This window comes from Mya arenaria, chromosome 3 (genome assembly GCF_026914265.1).
Source record: "Mya arenaria isolate MELC-2E11 chromosome 3, ASM2691426v1".
NCBI classification, from domain to species: Eukaryota; Metazoa; Mollusca; class Bivalvia; order Myida; family Myidae; genus Mya; species Mya arenaria.
This window is the reverse complement of record NC_069124.1, coordinates 65,964,567-65,990,835: the sequence shown is the minus strand read 5'-3', so window position 1 is coordinate 65,990,835 and position 26,269 is coordinate 65,964,567. Positions and strand designations below refer to the sequence as shown.

The 26,269-nt window shown below is 34.0% G+C and overlaps 1 protein-coding gene across 5 annotated transcripts; it reads right to left on the bottom strand.

The window, feature by feature from the left end:
- Positions 1–1,626: 1,626 nt before the first annotated feature.
- LOC128226518 (protein inturned-like) lies at positions 1,627–26,269 on the bottom strand. Of its 5 annotated transcripts, none has more exons than XM_052936429.1 (18): positions 26,154–26,269; positions 15,965–16,432; positions 10,860–11,677; positions 9,904–9,989; positions 9,103–9,309; positions 8,225–8,337; positions 7,587–7,676; positions 6,870–7,107; positions 6,608–6,661; positions 6,286–6,348; positions 5,864–6,088; positions 5,516–5,565; positions 5,141–5,242; positions 4,611–4,851; positions 4,252–4,349; positions 3,822–4,008; positions 3,280–3,419; positions 1,627–2,755 (listed from the first exon to the last, which is right to left on the bottom strand). In XM_052936429.1, the coding sequence occupies exons 2-18, from the start codon at positions 16,042–16,044 to the stop codon at positions 2,641–2,643; spliced, it is 2,907 nt and encodes a 968-aa protein (XP_052792389.1). In that variant the 5' UTR covers positions 16,045–16,432; positions 26,154–26,269; the 3' UTR covers positions 1,627–2,640. The 5 variants fall into 5 exon arrangements, with proteins under 5 accessions (XP_052792389.1, XP_052792392.1, XP_052792391.1 ...); XM_052936432.1 differs by lacking the exon at positions 26,154–26,269 and adding an exon at positions 25,714–25,737; XM_052936431.1 differs by lacking the exon at positions 26,154–26,269 and adding an exon at positions 23,782–23,876.

The following is a 26,269-nucleotide window of genomic DNA, read 5'->3' as shown; positions in this document are numbered from 1 at the left end:
CTGGCTTGTTTAAGACATGTCCACAAAATCTTTAACTAAGCAAAAAATGGACATTTCAAACCCACTGTGCTGGTGCCACAACAGTTGCCAGACATTGCATCAGGAGATGACCATTTAGACAAAATTATAAAAGCATTCTGTGTAACTTAAATAAAAAAAAATGTGTTTGTACATACTTAGTGATTTGAATGAGTATGCTGAGCTTTAAAAAACAGAAAAAAGAGAAGTGATGTCACTCACACATATTGACCAGCTGTCCATAATCAAAGATGAACTGTGCAAAGGTGAACTCACACTGTGCTGTTAATAACATACATCAAACAATTTGGTAGCAGCTATTAGGTTCTTTACAGGCGGGTTTGGTGTCAAAATTGCCTTTGGTATTGAATAATTATAGTTAGGTTTGACATACAGTGACCAAACTTGGAATTGCATTTGGTGCCCTTATGGTCAAGGTTATTGAAACAAAAAAATAGAAGAACAGTTGGTACTCGATAACTTGTTAGGGTTGACATATTGCGACCAAACTTGGTACATGTATGTGGGAAGAGTTTATGGAGGACCTTCATGGGATTGCATTTGAGGGCCCTGCGGTCAAGGTCACTGCTACACAAAATAGAAAAACAGTTGAAACTAGATCTCACAATGAAGGCTGAAGTTCTTCTTAATAGAAAACCTGGTTTCATTGCATTGCAGTTTTTCTTTTTCCTAAATGTATTGGTAAACATGATTAAAAAAGGCCATCTGACCTAATACCATTATGGTATGATATGTTAAAATATTAAATATATATTTGTTAGAAATACCTGAACAAGATAAAAATTCTGAAGGCACCCATGGGTTGCATCAGGGCTTGACGGGCTGTTCCATCATGAATAAGTGTATTTAAATGAATTGGGATTACCTAAGGACATTTTTTGAAACTTCTACAGTCCTGTGGTGATTTTCAACTCAAAAAATGTCATACGATAAACTTTTCATGAAATGACTGGATTAAATCATATTTTTCTATTTAATTTTAGATCCTGCATTTGAAAACAACAACAGTAAAACACAATAGATCTGCACTCCTAATGCTTAAATGTTTTGGTCTTGTTTACATACGTGTTTTACGAGAACCCCACCCCCACCCCACTAGGATTCTTGATTGTTCAAATCATTCTGCACTTGCTGTATCATTGCATCCACTTGATTGAAATGTTCAAACCTTTATGGCAGCTTAAATAGGCATTGGTGTGCAATTGAGCCCAGAGGATCGTTCCAATAAAGGATTTTCGTTGAGCCATTTGACCACAAATTATGCTTGAGGCAAGTATCATCGAGTATACATGCGTCACAACTTCATCTGACAGAGTAACTGAAAAACATAAGAGAGTCAGCACCATGCCATTGGAGTTTGTTAATGTAGTAGACAAATAAATTATATACAAGGTGCTAACCTCATGGTAACAAGTAGTACTGGATTGCATTGCCCTAGTTTGTGCTACTTCAACTGTCATTTTAAAATTCAATCAGCAGACGGAAAACAACTGTCATATCCATACTTTGAGCATTCCTCTGAATTATGGACAACGTTATGTTTTGACCAAAGCATAAAACTAATTTACAAATTCAGTAAATGCTTTATTCAATTATGTTTAACAAGCAAAACAATAATCTCATATATTCGTTGTCATTAAATAAATATATTAACCAATAAATTTATTGCATTTTGATATTATACTTTGAAAATAAAAAATTAGTGTTAAAAAAAATGTTCATACATGACTACTACAACTGATCGAAACTTAAAATCTTTAAATGCATTCAATAAAAATACAAAGGTAAACATTTAAGAGAAAAGAAAATGGCAATTGATTATTTTTTGATAAATAACTGCACAAGGTAAGACCAAGTGTTTGACCAAAGATGACCCATATTCACACTGGTAAGACAAAGTGTTTGACCTGAGATGACCCATATTTTCACTGGTCGTGAATATCGTAATGAAAATTGTTTTGGATACACTTTAATAAGAAACTTGAACACAACATTTTGTCTTGAAATTTAACATAGTGACAAAGATTTTGACCCAAGATTATCCATATTCATTCATGTTGACAAATATTCTAACCAAGTTTTCATGATGATTGGTTTAAACAGAGTTATTGTCAAGGTCCTTTGAAATTCAACGAAAAACGAACAGTCCAAGTCCTCTCACATTTAAAGTCAACAGTCAATGTACTTTGACATTTAAAGTCAACAGTCAATGTCCTTTGACATTTAAAGTCAACAGTCAATGTCCTTTGACATTTAAAGCAAACAATGAATCACATGTTTAAATGCTATGTTTTTTGGCTTTTGTAATAAAATATTCTTATAAAATAACAATCTGAATGATAATTGTGATGTGAACAACAGGAATATTGCATTGAATATTGTTTCAAAAAATATCATTTCACTATTGCAGTGGTGTACATATTTAACAAGTCTACAGATTTAAACAATCTGTTTTAATATTTAATGTTCAAAAGTATTCAAAAAAACTTTTAACATCATTTAGCTGCTATTACAAGTTCCAAGTGGAGATGATTTAAGTAAGGAACAGGTTTTATCTATTGATACATGTATATATCATCTTCATTATTCCAGCACTCCAGATTAGAATGGCAGGTATCCCATTGCCGTCTTAAATGCCAGCTCTATCACTGTCTGAGGTGTTGATTCGTGGAAACACACGAACACCTCTCTCTTCATTGATCGAGAGAGTAGCCGTCTAAAGAAGAAAATGACAGATAAACCAATTAAACTTGTGTCAGTAAAATGTCAGTAAAAAATGAAACAAGAAGCACAACAGAATCAGAATAAGCACAATGTGGTGACAATAAAGAAGCAATTGAATAAAACTAATATGTAATACTAAATTAGACACTGATTCAGTACATGCATAGAATCTCATTATTTGAAAGATGGTATTCTTGTAGAAGTTTTATTTTCATTATTAAACAATTTTTACAACATTATATTAATCCCTCTCATTGGCACAACAGTGTGGTCCTATGTTGTGGGGGGAACCCGAGTACCCGGAGGAAACCCACTTGTCAGGCTTGGTGACCACAAACTAAACTCATTTGCGCCCTGGCCTGGAATCAAACCCAGGACGCCTTGGTGATAAGCAGTGTGCTTACAGGACAACCGTTTTTTATTCTTGCATATCAATTGATGTAATATGAATTGAAGTATCTTGTGAATGGGAATTATGCACAATATGTTTGAGAATGAGTGGATTTTCACACCTACCCTGTAACCCAATAGCACAGTGGTGGGGCCTTTTTGTCCTCGGACGATGGTGAACATGTGAACATGACACCTTCCTCCCGCACATGAACAAAGTCCTGGTTCAATCCACACACGTGAGCCTTCTCATTCTTACTTTGTTCCTGAATGGGGAATAAAGAGTATGTCAATAATTGAGTCAAGAGTAGAGGATTGAGATGCCTTTCATTCCGCTAATTGTTATTCAGGCCTGTCATAGTGCATCAAATCACATACAAGTTATTCTTTTAATTGGAATCCATGCAGTTCAAATAAACATAACATTACTGTTAAGGTTACAAGGAGAAACTAATTACTAGTATTGCAAATCAATGAGAGATCTAGTTCTCATACAAATGTTTGCCCTATTATTGTTAGACATTAATGCACTAAATAATAGCAGACCACTAGCAAATTCAAACTGAACATTTAATATGATGTTTTCAAAAGGCATTGAGTTTAGCAAACTACATACTTATTTACTCAATTTGCAAAATCTAAAACCTTTTTTATAAACATGAACACACCTTGACTTTCCTGGCATTGTCAAACACATGTTTGATTTTCTGAGTGGCAAGCTGGAAAGAGTGGTGGATTTCCGCCTCTAAGGGGCTGCATGCCCCACCCTGTTCCCATAGTGATGAGATGACCACACCCTCCAGGTGATCTATGTAGGTCAGGTGAAATAGACAGTTGTCTGCACCCACTGTCAGTCTGGGAAAGCAGCAAAGAGTGATATTTGAATATCATAACAGTTCTTGTAAATAAATAACAATCATATAACATCAAGTGCTGTTAATTTTGTAACAAAAAAACTAATAAAGCCCAAAACATCTTAAACGTCATTAAAAATCTGATTTGTATGATGCAAATTTAGGTATGGCTGTTCATGAAGAGCTTGAAAGTTCATTGGAAAATAAGCACATGATTTCAGCTAGAAAAGATATGTCCACTTACTTTCTGTGCGAGTTGAGAGGTGGATGGTCTTCACGTGCTTCAGATATGTTCTGTAGCAGATCGGCTGTTTCCGGGAACAGACGACCTTTCCTCGAAAACTGTAACACAAATAACAGATTGTGTATTTGAAACTGATATTGATACTGGTACTGACTGAAGTATATGACAAGTTTATAAAAAAACCTACATATTTCATAATATTAAGTTTGAAAGACATCTTAAACACTACATGGAAGATTTCCACAAAAGCAAGATGCATGTACAGTATTATGCATACAAAAGACAGTCTCTAAATTGGTGAGAAAAAAAATCAATAAAACAAAATATGCTGAATCTTCATAATTATTTCAATCCTTTACCTTAAAGAAAGATTCTCCGCTGCTTTCACTAGAATTATCAGACTCATATGAGTCCTTTCTCTTGCTCAGTGGTCGCCTTAGCAGTCCAACCTGGTCTCCCCCGGCAACCAGGTTTCCAAGCACTGGGATGTCCTTGTGAGGTAGTTTCTTCAATGACCTTGAGATAAGGTCATGTCGTCTTTGATCCGGGTGCAATAAACTTTCTGGCTTTGTGACTAGTGAGTTGGATGGGTAATTGAGGCTGGAAATCCGATGGATAAACATTAATTTAAAAATCCCTGCATTGCAGTAACGTGAATGTTGGAGTTTTTTCTTTCATTCCACATCATGTCTTCTGGTAAACTAATAACTGTCAGTACTATTTAATAAACATAGTGTCATTTATCTCGGACAAAAAAGTGCACATTATGAATCAAGACCTTTAATTACAATACAATTATTATGCCAGATATACATTGCTGCCATGACTTTTGAAAAAATCCAATCTACATGTCGGTACTTTGTCATGACACAAGAGAAGCATAGCTGACCTGTTTTGGCAGAGTGTAGCCATATTTTGAGCATACAGCTGTATGAGGACAGCGCGGGCCTGGTCAATCAGAAAGGGGTCAGGAGGGGACACACCATCTACACTGTAAACAGATAAGTTCAGTCTAACAACAGATATACAACCAATGAAAACAAAATGGCCGAAAATTTCATTTTCACTTTTATCCTATGTAAAAGTAAAATACCAGTAATAAATATGGATCCAAAATGTTTCAGAAACTTAAGTGACATCATTATTTTTTAACCATATGAACAGCTGTATGAACATTGTTAAATGAAGGCTAGAAAAAATATGTTGAAATAAAAATACATATTTTTACATATATGTTTTGTATACTATGTATTAAAGTACTCACACTTTTGTGCATCCACCAATTTCCAAAGAAATGCACATAATGAGATTTTTCTGAAAGAGATGCAAATTGGTAATATATATATACACATTCTTTCATTTTAACCATTTCAAACCTAGCGTGAGGAGAAATAGCAATTCTATTCACTTACACTGTAAGCAGTTACTTCATCCACAAATTATTAGCTTTTTGATAATTTCAATAACTTAGATTATGAGTACAGTAACATTTGCTTAAACTTAAAGTAAGATAAACTTACAGTATATAGTAATCAGTTATAATAACACAAGGCCTCGAATCAATCTCATGAGAGTGTTTATTTTACAAGAGCATGAACCCCAAATTACTCACATATCCAACAACAAGCCAGAACCACCTGGCAATGAGGGGCTCTGTGTAGCCAAACTGTTGTTCGTCAGGTACGGAGTGGCAGTGACCGGTTGGGTAAACTTCACGCCACACAACCAGCTGCCCAAGCCCCTGGTCAGCGGTGAGGGTGAGGAGGGAGTGGTATGTCAAGTACGTTGTAAAGTCCTCTAGGTCCTCCCGACACAGGTGGTTACTTATGAGGTAGTTCTGGAATGTGGCAATGTACATGGATCACTTTTAAAAAATCTGTCTATTAACTCTGAACATCTTTAATTTCTTAAGACTGTTTAAGTTTAATAAAAAGTTGGGACTAGAACCATGTCATGACAAATATTCTAGGATATGACTTACATTTTTTTGTTTTATTTTGGGGATAAAAACAACAACAGACAAATATAAAATACCTTATAGAACAGACAGGAGCCCAGAATATTGTAACTTCTTCTGCAACCATAGTAACTGTCAGACTGAAATTGGAAGTATACCATGGTGATATCGTTGAGCATAAAACAGATCTAGAAATTGCTACTTGGTCATTGTTATGCTTAAAAACAGTAATAGGAAAAACACACACACAAAACCCACATGGATTGGGAATTATTCTTACACCAAAAACAAGAGTGCAAATTTTGGCACTCTATTACCCGGTACTGTTCTTATAGCTTGAAGGAGCATAACACTGGTCAGACATAAAAAATGTTATTTTTTTGTTGCTATTTTTCTTACCATGTCACCAAAGTCTGCAGATTCAAATTCTGTCAGCATCCGATCAGTAAATGTCTGTAAACAAATAAAAGCATCATGTACAAATAACAATATGTTTATATCTAATTTGACAAATGCAATACAAATCTTTGTAAAAGATTGAAGTGGACATTTTTGTAATGGTGATTTTTTTTGCTGTACTGCTGTTGAACTTGCATCAAATAACATGATTCATTTCAAGTTTGCAAATCTCATTAAGGAATATGTACTGTATTCAACTTACTTTAATCTCATTTGGCAAGGTAAGGACTGTAGCTGATTGGCTAAGATTGCACAACTTTTCCTTGACTGGCACACCATTGTTTGGCTGAGAGACACAGTTCTGGTGCAGAAGTGTGAAAAAGCAGTCTAGTTGACTATGATTGGTTGATGATGTGAAGGCCTGGTGAATGGAACCGTGGGTAACTTGGAGGAGACGCACGAGGTCTTTGATGAGTGTGGTGAGAGAAGGGAGTGAAAATCTGCAATAAAAAATTGTAAGATTCTACATGTTCATCATTTTAAGTTCAATATAACAATCTGAATCTATTTTTACAGTTTTTTTTAAAACTTGGCATTTATGTACATGAAACAAGACCACTGCAAGCAGAATGCCAAAGCAGGCCATGCTATGTTTTTTTTGTTAAAGGGGCAGAACTCAACAGTTTCTGAAGCCAAGGTTATGAGCCTTGCAACACACGTATTTTAACCTTTGGAAACTTTTAAACATGTGTACTTAGTTTCATGGAAATTGCAATTGTTTTTTTTTTGCTTATAAACAAAGGCTAATGTTTTCAACAAGACCAAAACAAATGCAATGACAATACATACAACAATCAATGTATATTGTCTTCTAAATCAAGCCAACCATTAAGCAGGTAGACTGATAGTCATCTTAAACTTGCAGGTCAAATAAAGACAGACATTTTATAAACAAAATCGAATGCAGAAACAGCCTTACCTATTTTCAGGTGCAGATATGACAAAAAGGTTTTGTCCCTCACAGTGATATACAATATTTACAAGACTGTTGTCAACCATCAAGGTCGTGCTGAAAACAAAGTTAAAGTGGTTAAAGAGGTTGAGATGAAATATAGCTTCCAAAAACAATTAAAGATGATAGAAAAGGCTTCTTCAAACATATTTTTCAACTTAATTTAACATTAAACCTTTACAATAAGTCAATTTTAACACTAATATGGCAACATTCAATCAATATCTGTTTGTGAATTTAAACGTCTTTAGTTTCAAAACAGTTATATAACCCTCAAAATAAGTAACTTTAAAGTCTGTCACCTATTGTGAAACATAAAGGTCAATTTACTGAAGTTAAATTTCCTGCCATTACAATTTTTTTTATTCCATTCAGTATGAATTCAATTGATAATGTTACTTTCAATAATATACTGCAGCAAAGCAAATACTAAATAATTGATCAAGTACAATAGCGAAAAAGCTCTATCTTTCTTGCATTATATTTTTTCAAAAGTGGAATACCATAATTCTATAGCATTCCCACTTCAGTCAGTGATCTTTGTCATTATGGACATTCTGTGAGTGAATTATACCAACATAAATTTGAAAGGGTGAAAGCCCTACCTTTGAACAGTAGATTGTGTGGCGTCATTAACACTTCCAGCTAAAGTAATGAGCATCCCTCGAGAAGCTATCACTTTGTTGTCAACCCGTGGGAACTGATACACAATATCTTCCTGCAACAGATATACTCATTTATGACCTTTATAAATGACATTTATGAACCTGTTATGGGTTCAAATAAAAGTTTTGGTAAAACACTTTCCATAACAAATATTTTTAAACAAAAGTTTCACAGAATGTCAGACTTTTGCATGATCAACATCATTTACCATTGGAACAGTGCCAGGTGGTCTTGATTTTAGAAAATAATAATCTAAAGTAAGTCATTACTATTTTCATCTCTAATTGTAACAATAAACATGTACATTGCAGCTTCTTTACTCTTCATGTTTCACTGCATATAAAAAAAATTATATTGTGTATAGTCATCCTCGCATAATGTCTAGTAAAATTAAGTACAACAACCATTGTAGTCCACATAAGAGGGTCAACAATCACATAATAAGTATACCTATCCTGCATTTTGATCACCATGTTGGTGATTGTGTACATTTGCAAAAGTTAGAAAGTGGACACTGACAATTCCTTTAATTTTGTCAATTCAAGGGCCATAGTAAGGTGGACACTGACAATTCCTTTAATTTTGTCAATTCAAGGGCCATAGTAAGGTGGACACTGACAATTCCTTTAATTTTGTCAATTCAAGGGCCATAGTATAGCGGACACTGACAATAATTTTATTCCTTTAATTTTGACAATTTAAGTGCCATTAATACAGGGTACTGGGACATTCCGGCTTGTTATATGTGACCACATTTAGTGGTGTTTAGTGTACAGTTACATTTTTCAGCTGTAACATACATGTAATCCAAGCTCACCTTAGCTTGCATATTATCTGAATTGACTCCATCCAGTGAGAGGTACATGGCGCCATAGAAGGGTTCCCAATTTTCCGAAGCAATGTCAGCCAGACTCACAGCACTGCTATTAGAGCCAGTAACCAGCTGAACCAGTCTATTGGTTGGCTGGGACTTTGTCGGAACAGCTGACCTTTGTTTGCCTGACTGCCGTATCAGCAACTTGGCCTGCAATGGAGGGAAATTATTTTGATAATGAACAAATATACAAACAAAAATGTTGTTGTTGTTCTTCTTTGGGGGAGGGAGATTTAAAACTCTACAATATGCTAAGAAAAACAAATTATATTGCATCAAATTGTATCAATAACCTCATCTTAAGGTTTTATATTATCAGATTAACATCAACAGTAAAAACATGGACAGCAAACAAGATCACTGTAAGAGAATGCTCAATGAATATGTCTTAGTTGTTTTCCTCAGTTGGCCAAGGGGCATCAGGTAACAAATGTCAAAGCTAGAGTGATAGACCATGCTGAACATAAGTGCATCACCCTTGGTAACATACTCATGTTGAAATTCATGTACATGTAAATATATCTTGAAGGGTTCAGTGTAATGACCAAAAGTTTTCAATAACTCTGCCAACATCTAGAACAACATCCGTAGTACGAGAATGACAGTTCCTCAAGCTTTTGCTTCTGGAAAGTGACAAACTAAACTTGTAAAAGGATCCTTTTAAATACACAAACTATGTTTCTAGTTAACAACTGGTAAAGCATCTGAGCATCATTTAAATTATGTGTTACAACAGTAGCTGACCTGTCTCTGGTACTGAAGGACAGTGAGCACGCTGTCCAGGTTGTCCCAGGTCACAGTCTGGTCGTTGATTGACAACAGGCAGTCTCCTGCAAATCAAAAACATCAAAGGTGTTTATATAAATGTACAGCAAACAAAATACATAATTAAAATTCTATAATTTTTCATAAAAGTAAACAAATTTATTTTTATCTGATAAGTCTCCTTATCCAAGTATAAAATTTCAGTAAATAAAAACAATAGTTACAAAACCTGTCTCAGAGACAGTGTGCATGGCTATTCCCCCACTTTTAGGTTATAGGATTACAAAGTTTCGGAGAAATGTGATTGGTTCACAGTAAAACAAGATTACATGCAAAACTAAAACAGAAAAACATTAAGGGGCAACATTTGCATTACTGTATATATATGCAAGATAGAGTTAACATACTTGATTTTATAAAGTTTCAATACAATATATATATTAAGTACATGTAGTTGCAGAGTTATTGACCTATATGTGCTTACATGTAATTCATAAGTCTACTAAGAAATGAGCAAAATTTATATTACATGCAAAATAGAGTTATCTTAATTGATTGATTAAAAATTGAATTGTTGGGAGCCCTTGTATAAAGTGTCAATGCAATATATGATGTATTTGCTGAGATATTGTCTTAAATGTGGTTACATGTCAATTTGCATAATATTAAAAAACCAGTTATCTTACATGCTTATTCAAGTAGGTTGGATAGTTGAGTACTGTTGTATAAAGTCTCAATGCAATACATCAAGTCTTTGCTGAGGTATTCACCTATATGTGCTTGCATGCAAAATCTTAACCATAATAATGATTAAAGGCATTAAATGCAAAATAGAGTTTAAATAGAGCAAAATAATTGTTTTAACTTTAATAACTTTAAGTGGCAACTAACAGTATTCAAAGTCAGATTATCACCACGCTCATGTAGCAACTTACCAACTCTTATTTCTGCATATTTGGAAGCAGGTCCTGTGGGTATAAGTCCCCTGATTTTAACACGTCTGTCTTTTTTTCTGCCATTGCTGTTAGGTGTCTGACTAGATCCATAATGTCCAGGAACTATTCCAAGTATAAACTCACATAACTCAACTGTTGAAAGCTTATCCTCTGGTAATATTTTAGGTTTTAACTTGACAGTTATTTCTACATTATGCTTTGATGTAGAATTTCTTTTTTCACATTCACATTTCTTGGAATCTGACATATTCTGAGACAGTGAAGACAATTCTAGAAATGTATTGTGTTTTTCTTTTGTTTGTTCAGATTTGTTCTTCACAGAAACGTCTGTGTACATTTTGTCAAAGCTGTCAGTTTTAAAGAAGTTATCTATGTTGAGTGTAAAATCTTCTGAAAGGTCTGGTACTGTAATATCTTCACTGTGACTGACAGATGGATAATCAATTTGTGACTGGAAAAGGCTGTCAATGTCTCCTTCAACTCTCTGAAAGTCCTGTGAGGTTTTGTCATCAAAGCAACTAGCAAAACTACTGTTTAAAATATCATCTACATCATTAAAATCATTCAAAGGGTCTTTTGTTCTGAAGTCATTTTTCCGTAAACTTGAATACAAATCTGTATCTGTACCATAACCAGTGTCATCTGTGGCACAGTCACTACATGAACACAAACAGTCTTTTTGCACACTGGCCAAGCCTATCAGTGTTGAAGAATTTGCCTCCTGTTCCAGCTGCAGTTCAAATATTTCACCGTTTTGGTTTACCTTTGACAACCACAAGGAAGGCTCTTTTAAGCAACTGAAATGAAAAAATTAAATGCATAAAATAATATGTTTTTATTTTTCTATTCAACATCTAATGACATGTATGTGATTAATTATTGTATACTGTAATACGTATACATGCTTGTTCGGCATTTTTAGCATTTTTAAAGACAAAAAGTAAAAAAGAAAGGTAAACAGTATGATATCACATTATTGCCCAACTAACAAGTGCATTTTTCAGGTCGACACCATTTCTGTAAAGGCTTCTAGGAGATATTCAGGTCAATACCATAGCACAAAGACTTCCCCACTGAAAAGCAACCATATGGGAGACAACTATCATAGGTTAGTAGATATATTTAGAACGGAGTGCTCCCAAATTTCCAGTTCTTTTCTGACATTGACTTTCGCATCTTGTTTAATGACTTATGTATCTTGTTAAAACAACATATCGTAATAATTCGTAATCATTTTTGCTTTTCATGTGACATTTTGGGAAAGGGCCGTAACTGATGTTGGTAAAACTCGTGGCCCAATCCCTTTGCATGTCCTTTTTATATGTACGTAAACTTTGTTACATTGCACTGTTTCTGTTCCTTTGTTGTTATCATCATCCTATAATGTGTAAATGTATCGTTATGCAATAAAATATGTTTAAACTAACAACATATTGGCCCACCACAATCTCAAAATAATGATTACATTCGAACGCGACATTGTAAACATGGTTAAGGCAAGATATGATTGTATTACAAATATACTTTTAATAAGGCCTTGAATATAATGATATTTTAACAATCCCGACAACAACACATGATAATTGTTTAAGTTACTTAGTCGTTTTAACGAGAAAAGTACTTCGTTTAAACATGATACTTAGTCGTTTTAACGAGAAAAGTAAGTTGTTAAACAATATACTAAGTCGATTTAACGAGAAACATAAGTCGTTCTAACGAAATACATAGTCGTTCCAATGAGTTACGTTAGTTGCTATAACAAAGTAAAAAATAAAACACATATGCCAACATACATTTCAGCGAAAAACTGCCGGTAAAATGAAAAATAGACGAAATTTACTTCCTTGTTTATTATCCGGGCATTTCGTAGTTCGGTGTCGAAATAATAATAGTACATGAATATTGCAAATAAGAAGTTTATTTTGCGGTAAATTCAAACATAAACAATTAAATATCAGATATTCTTGACGACATTAAGATAGAGTACCTCAAGTTCAGAAAATTTATTTCCTTGAACAAATATACTCACTTAATTTATTACGTATTAATCTTAAAATATCAAAAACGAATTAATAATCACAGACATTTGGTTCGTTGTATGTGCCTTAAATGTGAGCTGTTTATTATTTTGGTGACATTTATACAGGGAGAATTACAACACGATCCTGCAGGACATGTAATGCCTTTAATACAGATTGTGTACGTTATATCTATATGGTTTCCAAAACTATAAATTTCGCTCACAACTAGATTAGATGCATGTGTTCCCCACAACAACTTTGTCAAAAAGAAGCTGAATTATTTAGTTTGTTCGTTTAAATTGACTGTTATATTTAAATTATTTATAATAAATACATAGAAATGTAACGACTCTTATGACATATATATATATATATATATATATATATATATATATATATATATATATATATATATATATATATATATATATATATATATATATATAAGCTAAGTTTATATGTGAAACAGTACTTAAAAAGTCAATGACTCATGTTTTACAATAACATATTTTTCATTGCAAAATTTCCCAAATCGGATTATCAAATTGAGTATGTATACCCTCTACAACGAACACCTTATACACCTACCAAGATGCATGCTTTCAGAGTTCATTTTTATCAATGTCGATGAATCATAGTTATGCAGTATTAACATTTTTATACATGTTCACTCAGATTTTAGACACATGTGTGTGTGGGGGGGGGGGGGGGATGGGGACAAAAAATATCAACCGGCAATTTCGTACCCAAAGGCATAATAGCTTTTATGATAAATTCAAAAAAGCGGATTAAAATTTCCTTCAGGTTGAACGAATATTACACGTTGTTTAAGAAGCCGAAATCCGCCCTATTTATTTTATTTAAGCCTTGGTAAAACCCCTGCGAATAACGATTAAAGAAATTAATGCGAAAAGATGGAATTAAATCTATAACTCCATTTCACATGTTTATATTATATTAGTCAAATACGGGCCACATCAATGTAAAATGTATGATTTTAATGAAGTAGGGCGAGTAATGATCTTGACGACTATTTAAAGCAGCTTAGTCCACTCCTTATATTGACACATTTGCCAAAATATTTAAGTTTGGATTAGTGAAACCAAACAAATAAACCGTAGGTTATTCATAGAACCATTCAATTAAAATTGACGAAAAAACCTTCTTTGACCTAAAGCAAAAACTAAAATTATGCCGTTGCAAAATGTATGATATTTAATGACCTTATTGCTTACTTTTTATTCAGTTTACTTCCACCCATAGTTTGAAGCTATGTTGCATCATTTATGATCATTCTATCAGTTTATCGAACATAGCAGTGTTTGTTTCCTGTCTTAAGGCAAGCAATCATTTAGTATTAGTAGTATGTATTATATGTACAACTGATAAAATTTAGATGAAGCGGTCTATACGCAATAGGTTCATTAGCAAGCCTTAAAACGAAGTCGGCGTTTGCATTCCATCAGTATTATTCACAATAGAAAACGAATCAACTGAAGAAATTTGTTTTGAATGACATTTTACGGGTTTCACAAAAAAGCCTTGCGCAAACGTAAATGAAAATTGAACAGAAAATATTACCATAATAAAACACTAGAGGTCGTGGAGCGAGCTGGTGTATTGTAGGGATGACATTTATCATTTAGCCTTCGATCCCGCGCAAATAAATCTATTTACTTGATAAAAGAAGTACTTGAAATACGGTGTGAGGTAAACATTTAGTTTTACAGGTGCCCAAATGAAGAATCTCAAAAAGAGACATTAACCTAATTTATAATATTACAGATACACGGGTCTATAATAAACAGAACACCCTGTCGAGACATTTAAAACAATGCATTTTTTGTTCTTATTCTTTGCTTGACATTTATGCTATTCCTAAGCATTTAATAAAGCTGTTTGCTTTGTACTTCAATGGCACCAAATAAATACATATTCTGATAAAACAGTCGCAATGTGATATATACTGTATACACTAATATAGTCTTTTAGAAATATGCATACATTGAAGTCACAATAATTCATCATATTAATAAAAATGAACTCAAAAATATTTTTTGAAATGGGATGAACGTATTCTTTCGTCTGTAAAAAACTTAAGGAGTTTTCAATACGAACGTTGTTCGAACCTGCCTTAGGTGCATTACTTGTTCGTGGTAATTGCAATTACTGATCGATTAATGCCTTGGACAATAAAGTGTCAAATGTCATGCATGGGCACGAATTCCTTTCTATCAAATATAGTTTGTCTAAGCTAAACAGTATTGTGTTGGACATATGTGGAGCTTGCCTGGCATGTCTGGTGTATTCTTTGATTATAAGAGGCAATGATTGTCCTGTAATAGGACTGTGAAAACAGCTCTCTAACTCTTACATGTTGAAGTGTCAATATTTGAACAACAATCCGCACCGTAGCAGTAAAGGTTTTCCACCTAATTAACTCTTCGATATAACAACATTGTGCAAATATCACATGAAAGGAACTTCGACATGATAACCCGAATATACATATTTAATAATGTACTATAGCAGGAAAAAAACTACTGTGCATAAAAAGAACTGTGTATACATTACGCATACCAATGTAACCCTGATATAGTATAGAGGAGTACTGTGGCCTTTTACAAAAATGAATAATCAGTCTAAGTTGCTTTTTAAGCATTAATTTTTAAAGGCAGTATAGTTTTGCATAGGCAATTTCTTTATTCCGCTAGTTTATAACGTCGTAAATTAGCGAATACCCATACGTTCGTATTAAAATATAAATCGAATGAATGCTAGTCATTTCGATGTGTTTTAAAACGTTTACAATTTATGTTCATTAATCTTAAATAATAAAAAAAACAGTATCAGGAGTATAAAAACTATATTTAGACGGCATTTCATAACAAGTGCTCTGGAAACGGTACTTTATTGAAGGTACTCAAAGTAGCTTAGAAGAACACACCCCCTCCCCCACCCCTCAGCTACGAGTTAAAGCCTCTTTTGCGAGATTTTCCAACGGTCGAACATCAAACAATAAACTATGGACAAATAAATATGGACACTAGGGACGTTACCAACCTGTGATTTAGAATGGTATGAACCCCGTCGAAATCCGCGGAGCCGAGGCTGTGCACCAGCGGTACTCGTAATCCGAACATGACTGAACTTCCAGAACCCGAATATCACACATTCCACTGAACCACTTGATCCTCGGAACCCGAAATTAAACTTGTCAAATTAATGTTCCGAAATTCATCCTGGCATCATCATTTTTTTAACAATGCGTTAAACCTTGTGTCCCCGTTCACTTGATCGCCGCGATAAGGCGATTTTTAAAAATCTTTTAAAATCCTTAATCTCATTTATTAAATCCAAACCATAGAACAATTTCTAATAAAGTGATCGACCCTATTTATCACAAGTTTTCAAGTTGTTCACTTTCGTTGTATGAAATCTTCGGCAATACAATAGACAATTTATCAAACTTCAAAACACGCTCCTGTCCAGAAACTGTATGTCCTCTGTATGAAATCTTCGTCTGTTAGTCTGAAAATATAATTAGCAGAACATAATGAAGCAGCAGCGGAATTAAGATAATTAGCTGAAATATTTAACATTTAAACGAATGTTTCAAAATAATGTATATTGCTTTCTATGTATTCCGTCTTGAAATCATTTTATTATTATTATACTAGCGGTGCTGAACCTGCACTCGATGCCCCCGGATCATGAACGCAACATCACTTTCTATGTGTCCTAAAGAACTGTCACGGATTCTGAAAAGCGGTGTCACACCTGGTCTGGCAGAACGTGATGAAATCAATAACTAGATCAATATTAATTAAAAAAAACTATCACTTACGAGCACCATAAGTCACCGCCGTGAGCGCCCGTACAAAGAACTAATTATTACGTTAATTTAGCATCATTAAATGTACGTCTTATTACCGCAAACACAAACGTGTTGTTCCTATGAATCACCAATAGATGTCACTAATAATCGATCTTTCTATCATTTATCAATCTTTAGACAGCCGGAGCATTTTCCGTTCTTCTTGTATATATGATATTTACCGTGTGTACGAATACTGTTGTTTTACTTCAATAGTTCTGATCACAGATCGACCTTTTTAAACTTTAAATCGAGGTTCTTTTTGAAAGATGAATCGTTTGAAAATATTAATGACCATTAAGTCCAATTAATTTCTATAAAATAAAACACCACACACCTTTCAACTAACCATACTAAAAAGACTGGCAAATAGAAAATAAATCAACTATCATTTCAAAGAACTCAAATAAAATAAATTATCAGAATAACCTTAAATGTCTATATTTACCAATTTCCAATTAGCAGTAGTGTTATTTTCCCTTTTAAACCGTATGTTCGCGTCTGTTTGATACTAACACTTTTACTTTCTTATTCTCTTTGATCCACAAACATTACAGAATACACTCCAATCCGCGCAGTGTTAGTCTTTCCAGCCAATTCCTTTCGCAATTTGATGCCACTATTGGCGATCGAACGACAATGTATTTACTATTGGTTGCGAAAGTAGTTGAAATTTGTACAAGTCGATTTGTTGTACCGTATTTGTCCACCATAAACACCCCTGTGGTATTTGAAGGCCAGCACTTTAACGACTACGGAGTAGAAATAATATTTCCTTAGAAATACCAGTATTTGAATAAAAACACACACACACATATGATAAACAAAATACTTTGTCAGAATATTTTAATAAGCACGTTTTAGTGGTGTCATCCTCCTTTTTAGCTAAGTACCGTTTTACCAACGGTAAATTCAAACTGATTCCAAATGCTTAGTACATACGAATAAACGTTATGGCTGTATTTCTTGGTTTTAAAAGACATACCTTTTTGTTTCATGATCTGATTGGAGAAATTAAACGTTTGAGAAATATACTTTTACTAGATTTGCAAAATATACATGGGTTCTAATCCCTGTGCTTTATGTCACCAGTCATGGAAACTGTACGGATATTACTGACATTTTCCCCTGTCAGGAGCAGATGCTTTACATCACAAAAATTGCGTGGGATTGAAAAAAAATATCGCAATAACATGCCATAAAAAGTGCCGTTACTTATGGCAAACATACCTCTGAGGCTTCACATTTAGATGTAGAAACCATATGAAAGAGCTATATAATGTTTATTTCAGTGTTCTTCAAGTGACATAGAAATGGGAACCCCTATAAATACGGTAATGGGCGGTTTGGTCAAGTCGCTGTTAAAGAGACAGTTTGTCATACAATATAAAGTAAACTAAACAATGTAAATAAAACATAATCACAAAAATTCTTTGAAGTCTTATAAGTAATCTGAAAGGATTAAGGATTACTATTCCGGCTGATTAAACTAGACCCCCCTTCCCAATTGTGGTACGCATTATAAGCGTATGTATTGATATAAGCTTCTTAATAAACCCAAGTTCATCAAATGTTTGAAATCGATTAGCGTACATCTGAACGAACAATGGAATTGAATACCAACGTGTCGGCTGAATAAATGATTACAGGGTCCGTATAATGAGCATACATGGTGACATCACAACTCTGCGAGAAAGTAAACATGCCACAAAGTCGAGATCACGCCCTAGAACGACCGAACCGTAACCCTATACAAGTGCTGCTAAGACGTTTGTTAACTCAGAACTGCTGTTTACTTCAATGGAAACAATGCTGCCAATGAGGGTTTTTTTTGTGCATTGGCAAACTGTACTTTTCACACAAAAATGAAAAGGAACGCCGACTTCTCAATTTGTTAATCCATTCTGTGTCCCATTGCAAGCTCCCATATCAACTTACCTTATCAAATGAATTGTATTTATTTATGTGTTGTAATGAATATCTCCCGTTGAACTTTAAGCTATTGTTGTATTGATGTTTTACAAAATCCAGAGGGTCACATTGCACCTTTATAAGGCAGCACAACAATCGGTTACCGTGTGGAGTAATATTGCATCCGAGTACGTTCGTACACTTAAGACTTTTCGACAATTTTTATGATAATTTATCGGTAGGTGGTCATATAATGCACTTAAAAACCTGATTCTTTCATAAAGGAAACGTCCAGGTAAATGCCATAATAAATAAAGTGGCATGGGCAGCGTTGTTGTTAGTTGTTAGCAATTGCCTAAACGAAAAAGGAAAATACAAGCAAATTGGAAACCGTTTAGTATAAATATAATAATACTGCTACTAATAATAATAATAATAATAATAATAATAAGAAGAAGAAGAAGAAGAAGAAGAAGAAGAAGAAGAAGAAGAAGAAGAAGAAGAAGAAGAAGAAGAAGAAGAAGAAGAAGAAGAACAGAACACTTGAAAGCAGGTTGTGTTGCAATTCCCATGACCCAGTTTCAATTTATTGAGGAATGCCCCATTTTAAGAACTAAGGACAACGGATGACCTATGGCGTCCACCTTGCGATGCTCTGTTAGTGCGGAGAAGGGCTACCTCCAAGTTTAAGGACTCTTTTAAGAACCCTAAACAAGACGTGAATATATAGGATTTACCAGGGGTCATTTAAGGGTCACTCAATAGTTCCGCCAGTGAACCGCAAATACCAACTTAATATGCTTAATAACAAAATTGTATTTGGAACAATTTATCAAGTGTTTGAATGTTTACTTTAGTGAACGTGTTATAAAGTCCTTAAGAGTAAGAATTCTGATAATGTATTTAAAGCAAAGCAAAACATCCCGCACTCTCAAAGATTTAAAGAAAAGCCATCAATTAGCGACAAGGCCGGGCGACACACGGATACCCCTAATCAGCGAGTCAATATTTGCTAAAATAGACTTCTAAAGGGTCTATCTGCGGGCTTCCCTGCTGGGGTTCAGACTTGATATCAATGACATAAAATCAAAATAAGCACATTGCTGAATAGGTGAAAATTGTTAGGAGAGCGCATAACTGCACGCAAGTCTAAACGCACTATGAATGTATGTCTGCATTCTGCACCCAAAATGCTGGTTCGTGAGATTGAAACATGACATTAAATTGATTTAAATACAGAGAGCGCAGAATGAAGGTTAGTGTATCCTAAATTCTCGACAGTGTAACACATTTACATGTGATCTCGAAACTACAAATTTCAGCATTACATAAAAAGATACCCGCACAGATGAAAGAGTGCATTTAAAGGGATTCGCTCATGGTTTGTTAAATGCATTCTGTTCTATTATACGAGATAAAGTGCGGCTAATCATTAGGAGTGTTAAAACTAAGAAACTGACAGCTGGAAGCCATCAGCAAATGTTGACATTCAAGTATTTATAGCTAAAATATCGTCTCTGAATTCCACAATTTTCAATCGCGTTATTAACGGCATTATGCGATTTCATTGTTATTGCGTGATTGGTTGATTGACATTATCACGTGATGTTATGAATGTATTGTTAAAAAGTCAAAATATCCACCAGAGTTGTTTTAGTCCGTATGGCCTTGTGCTGAAAGTGACTCTTATCTGATTTTTTCTTGAATTTACCGGCGTTGGTTCGCACACCACTAAACCACTTTTTTGTAAGAAAAATCCCTGCAATTTTGATATCTAATAATAATAAAATAAGTTAACCAGGAAAACTAATTTTTGGTACAAAAACATGAGTGAGTCCCTTTAAATGATAAATAATATCTTACAGATGATCTACAATTATACAGGGATATGAAAGAGTACATAAGTCCTTGTGCCCATTCCTTGGCCAACAAAATTATGTTTTCACCACTGAATATGACTTAAGTATTCAGGGATATTCATGTAATGGATAAGATATCGAGCAAATTCGAAAAGCGCTATGAAAGACACGCGATCAGTGGATTTGTGATGATTTGCTTTGATTTTCTATTTTTCGTACTTTACATTTTTAAAAATTACGCGGCCTCCCTTTGCTCCCGATCAACTTTCTGTAAAGAACCGAAATTGACGACTGTCATGTACAAAGTGCCACGTACAGTACATAATTGTACAGTGATATCAAACAATTATCACGGTGCCGTCTGGATTTTTTTCTTGAAAAACTTGACAATTCTTAAACCTAATGATGACATGATAAGTACAATATGCAATATATCATGTGTGCATTATGACGTCTTTCATCTACGATCTGATGTGATCGTATGTGGAATTGAGGGTACTCGGCAACACAGACAAACAGTCGTATAAAAGCTGTTGCCATTTTGATCTGATATGAAAGACGACACGAGTTACCCTTGGTGTAAGTAAACTCCTAACGCAGTACAAAATTAAGTGAGCCATTGTCGGTCTTTGATAGAAATTGGAGAAGACAAATACAACTTATTTAAAATACATATGGCACACAACCTCTATTTTTCCGTTAATTTCATTCCTTAATCGTTTTGGGGCGGAATCCGTTTAACTTAAATGTAAATGTTCTTATTCTTAGGATATTTAACCACATACACATACCTGTGAAAATTCGGATTTGTATTGAAATCATCCAAACACACCTTCAATGCAAACTCTACCGTACTGTCAATGCCACGATATCGTGAATCTATTACAGGCACACTTCCTTGATTTGTATTTTTAAATACTTATGAAATGTGTGTATATATATATATATATATATATATATATATATATATATATATATATATATATATATATATATATATATATATATATTAACGGGGTCTTACTTTACATGCATTTAACATTGTTTGTTCATAAGTTCACAAATCACAATTTTTTACAATTGATCACGATATTCACAAACGTGGATTTTGTACTCGATAGGGCCATTTCCAAACGTATCGAAGCCACATTTTCACAACAGGTGTTTGTACCTTTCCGTCAGCAATTTTGACAGTCTTTCACACATATTCTACATAGACTTTTGATTCTTAATCAATATGTATGTTTATATAAATGAAATCAGGAAACAAAGGCCACAAAAGTCATTTGACCTAAGTATGAACTTGATCTTATGAATGTCGCCTTTACTATAGGTCTGGAGTGCGACACACCACGTGCACTAGCGAATCTAGGCGGTGGCACCCGGGGAGCATCACAATTTCACACAATTTCCAAACGATTGAAATCCAGAAGTCAAAAAGACAACGATTGTGAAAATGTGCCTGTTGACCGTTCATATGTGTCACAAACCCATTTGTCAAATTTGCGATCATCTATTTAATAATGTGAAAAATGTGATTTGTGAATTTTATAGGTTACTTTTAAATTCAATAAAAAATGCTTTTGTACCAAGGGTGTTGGGGGTTGTTTTAAAACTTTCCTTTGTTTTTATAGGCAGAGCTTATTGACGTTCAGTAACTAGCATGCGAATAGACTGCAACGCTATTAACGTATACTGCACTCTAGTTATTGAACGTTGTCCTTGACGACATTGTTAAAAACAGTCCACTTCCCTCGTTATTGAAATTAAAGATTTAACTTCCGATTCTGATTAATAATTTAGAAAGCTTCTTATAAAATCCACCGCCAAAGTTCCATTTATTTGATAATTGGTTTCATTAAGTGCGCTAAACAGCGGTTCGTGCATGCGCATTGGCTAGTATAGCAACATTCGCGCCAACACTAAGATGAAAATAAAAATAATAATTATTATCATACTTTCTCTGTACTAAACAGTTCAATTGGCTGTGCCCGTCTCATGTTAATTTAATGGTTAAGTAAAGCAAAGTTAAGTATAATTGTTACGTCTACTACTAGTATTTTAGAATTGTTTTATGCCAATATTTAAAAACAAACTACAATACTAAAATGTACTTTCCGTTGCGGCTGATGCTTTTTATCCTTACTTAATAATAATTTAAGATAATTTGTTTCTTTCTATCAAAACGATTACGTGCGTCAAAAACCTCTTTCAATTTTGACAGCAAAGATTAAAAATATTTCAACTTCAAATTTGAAAACGATAGTTTCAAAAATAGATTTGAAATTAAAAGGCAGTGTCAGTATTAATTTACTCGCAAGATAATTGAAATGGGAATTATCGCCTTCGATGATCATATAAAGATAATATCATTTCAGGGCTTCACTCAAAACAGACAAGTATTTACACAAATTTCGATTTCATTTTCAAGGCTGACGTTTATAAAACGAGATATTACAATGATATAATGATTCGAATATTTTCTGCATCATTTGAAATGAATTGCTCAGTTACATAGAAATGAATACACATTTCCATGCATATGGAAAAGAAATCGCAACCATTAAGATAAACTGTGGGCCACTATATCTCTGACTTCTCGAGGACCAGTGACATGTTTCAATGTATAGATTGTAAACGTGTATTTATTCATTTGTTTATACTGATTGGTTGCTTGAAATTATATAATTAATTAAACCTAATTTTGAATACAATTCATTCATTCATTCACTCACTCATTCACTCACTCACTCACTCACTCACTCACTCACTCACTCACTCACTCACTCACTCACTCACTCACTCACTCACTCACTCACTAACTCACTCACTCACTCATTTCATCCGGGTTTTTTACGGTCGTTCGGTCGTTTGTTTGTTTGTTTTTCTGGTCTTTCGTTCGTCCGTTCGTTCGTTCGTTCCTGCATGTTTTTATCATTATGTTATTGATTGATTGATGCCAATTCATTGTTGTACAATAAACTTTTCCTTATGCCAGATAAGATGTATTCTATATTCCTTGACACATTTCTTCACTAAAACTATACACTGAAGGTTATTTGACTTCTCTTTTATTATCTTACCTTAGTTATATTACATATACGACAAGATGTTGATCTTAAATGAACATTAAATTAACTTGTTGAGAGAAATATTGATATACGATACATGAATGATTTATACAGATGAACATGCATGAAACAGACCTAATCATTTAACGTAATTCAAAATACCTTTTAATATATCCATTGACAGTCAGAGGTTTTTTAAATACACTCCACATAAAAAAGCAGCTTATCGCCTTTGATATTTGTGATTCGATTTCCGAACGATAACTTTCACCTAAAGCGTCTGAACCAATGTTCACTGAATTAGGGTAGGCGCATTAATAGGCCAATAAGTGTCGTCTATTGGTAACTTCTTTAAATGGGTTTACACGGGACCATTCTGTTGAATGGAAGCAAATCCAAGGCTATGTATCAAATATTCAGAAGAGGGACTGTCACAGATCAATGTAAATATGCAGTGAAAGATCCTCCAGCGATGTGTTGCAGGTTAACTATCCAAAAACTCGTATACCAGACATTCACTAATCTGTGTATGAAAGTGAACATTACAGAACACCATATCGAGAACCAGCCCAAAACGTGCATGGGCACGCTGTCAAAACTGCTTAAATCAAGGACTAAGTACTCATTTACGAAACAGTACAAAAAAGTCATATAATACGGGTGAAAACGATATTGTGAACGAGGTAGCGGTTTCATTTATAGGTGAGAAGTTGGTTTATTATTCCGTTTTCTTTCATTTGCACGACGTATTACTGAACAGGGCCGTCGCATTGCCATTCAGGAGAGTTAAACATCACAAACGACCACGAGAAGGTAATTGGACACACCATTCTCAAGCAATACACAGTGCAAAGTGTCCGGAATAAGTTACTTGTTCGGAAAACGTGACATCAGTTACGTCCAATCCTGACCCAAACCTCGGTGTATTCATCATCTGTATGTGTCGAAAGTCCTACATTTATTTCAATAGAGTTCCTTTTGACCTTTAATGACAATTCTTGCCTTGAAACCCTGGTGAAAATGGAATTGTTTTGACTTCCAATCCCCCGTAGCTTGTTAAACACCTTGCGGACCGCTTTAATATGTCGAAATAGGGTTATTAATTACTGAACACATTGATTAACGGTATGGGCTTATTTAATACCACGCAGATATGTCATTCATACTCTCCCAGATGTCTTAAGTCAGTGTGCGTAGTCAGGAAAGGCAGGGAAATCAATGTTCACATGGCCTTTGCGGGCAACCTTCTGTATTATAAGCTTTACCAATCAAATACATTTATTTAGCGTTTCAATTGATCAAGTTCATAGTCTTGGACAATGGTCAGTTCAGAAAGCTTAGCACTTAAGTTAAAAGGAATATTATATAATATATAACACTTATGATAAAAATCGGGTCAAACGAACAGAGGAACCACGTCCTGCATGTAAACCCGACAGTAACTATGTCATTACCGCAGCTATCATCTGCTCAAAGTGAACAAATATGATCCAAACGGTATTGCTTTTATTTCTAATAATTCGATATACTTCATTAATTATGAATATATCAACCAGACTTATAATTGTTGCATTGTAATAAGTAGTTTTTTCATTAACGTTTAGAATATTTCAATCATGTTTTATCCTTATGTTTAGATATTTATACTTTATTTGGCATGCTTGTAAGTCATGTATTTAAAAAAAATTGTTCCAACATGTATAATATGTATACGAAAGTCAAATGATATTGTACTAACTTTGATGAATTACAATAGAACTATTTTCAGTGCACCCTTTATATGTCAATAATAGAAGTCGCTCACTCTATAGTATAGTAGTAATGGAGATACATTTATATGTAAATATAACACAAAAAACTTTAAAGTAAAATGTTCTGTTCTGTTCTAATGGAACTCTTCTTTCATTACTAGTCTAATAGTCAATCAATTGTCATACATATGTAGACCATTCGTGTTGTTGTTTTTCTTTACATAGTGCCAGCACGAATTTGTTGAAAGACCACCCGGCAAGAAGTCCAAACATGCTGTTGTATGGTGGTCATTAAAACAAACACAAACATCTTTTTACATCAGAAAAAAAAGAATCCCCTTACCTTCAAGAAGCTTGACAAAAATCCAAGATATCTATTTTGAACTTATTATTGAATATTATGTTTATGTAACCCTGACTAATTGAATTGATATACGGCGTTCTAGGTCGTTAAAAAGAGCGATATTTTTGGAAACCTTTAACGAAAGTTATTTTTCAAGTATCATTTTTCTTTAATAAGTGTAAAGAAAGATTACAAAAGGCAATTATACGTATTATGAAGTTTCTCAAATATAGACCCATCTCTATAATTGAATTGGGCAAGGTATTTTGAAGCGCTCTATTCTCTTGTCAGGTTAACTTAACGACAATTAAAACGAATAACAATACCCCTGCATTCGATTACTTGTAAGCACAAATTAGACATAGGAATTATTGTTGTCAATTACGGGCTTATTAGTTATTGAGATATTTGTTATTAGGAGCCAACAAAAGCCTACATACCACACTCACGCGCCAGTATCCAAAGAAATAATTCCACATCATTTACTTTCCCATCAGACTTCATAAAACAGAAGTCTTGCACATACACTGCAACATAAATAACAGCCAGGTATTTG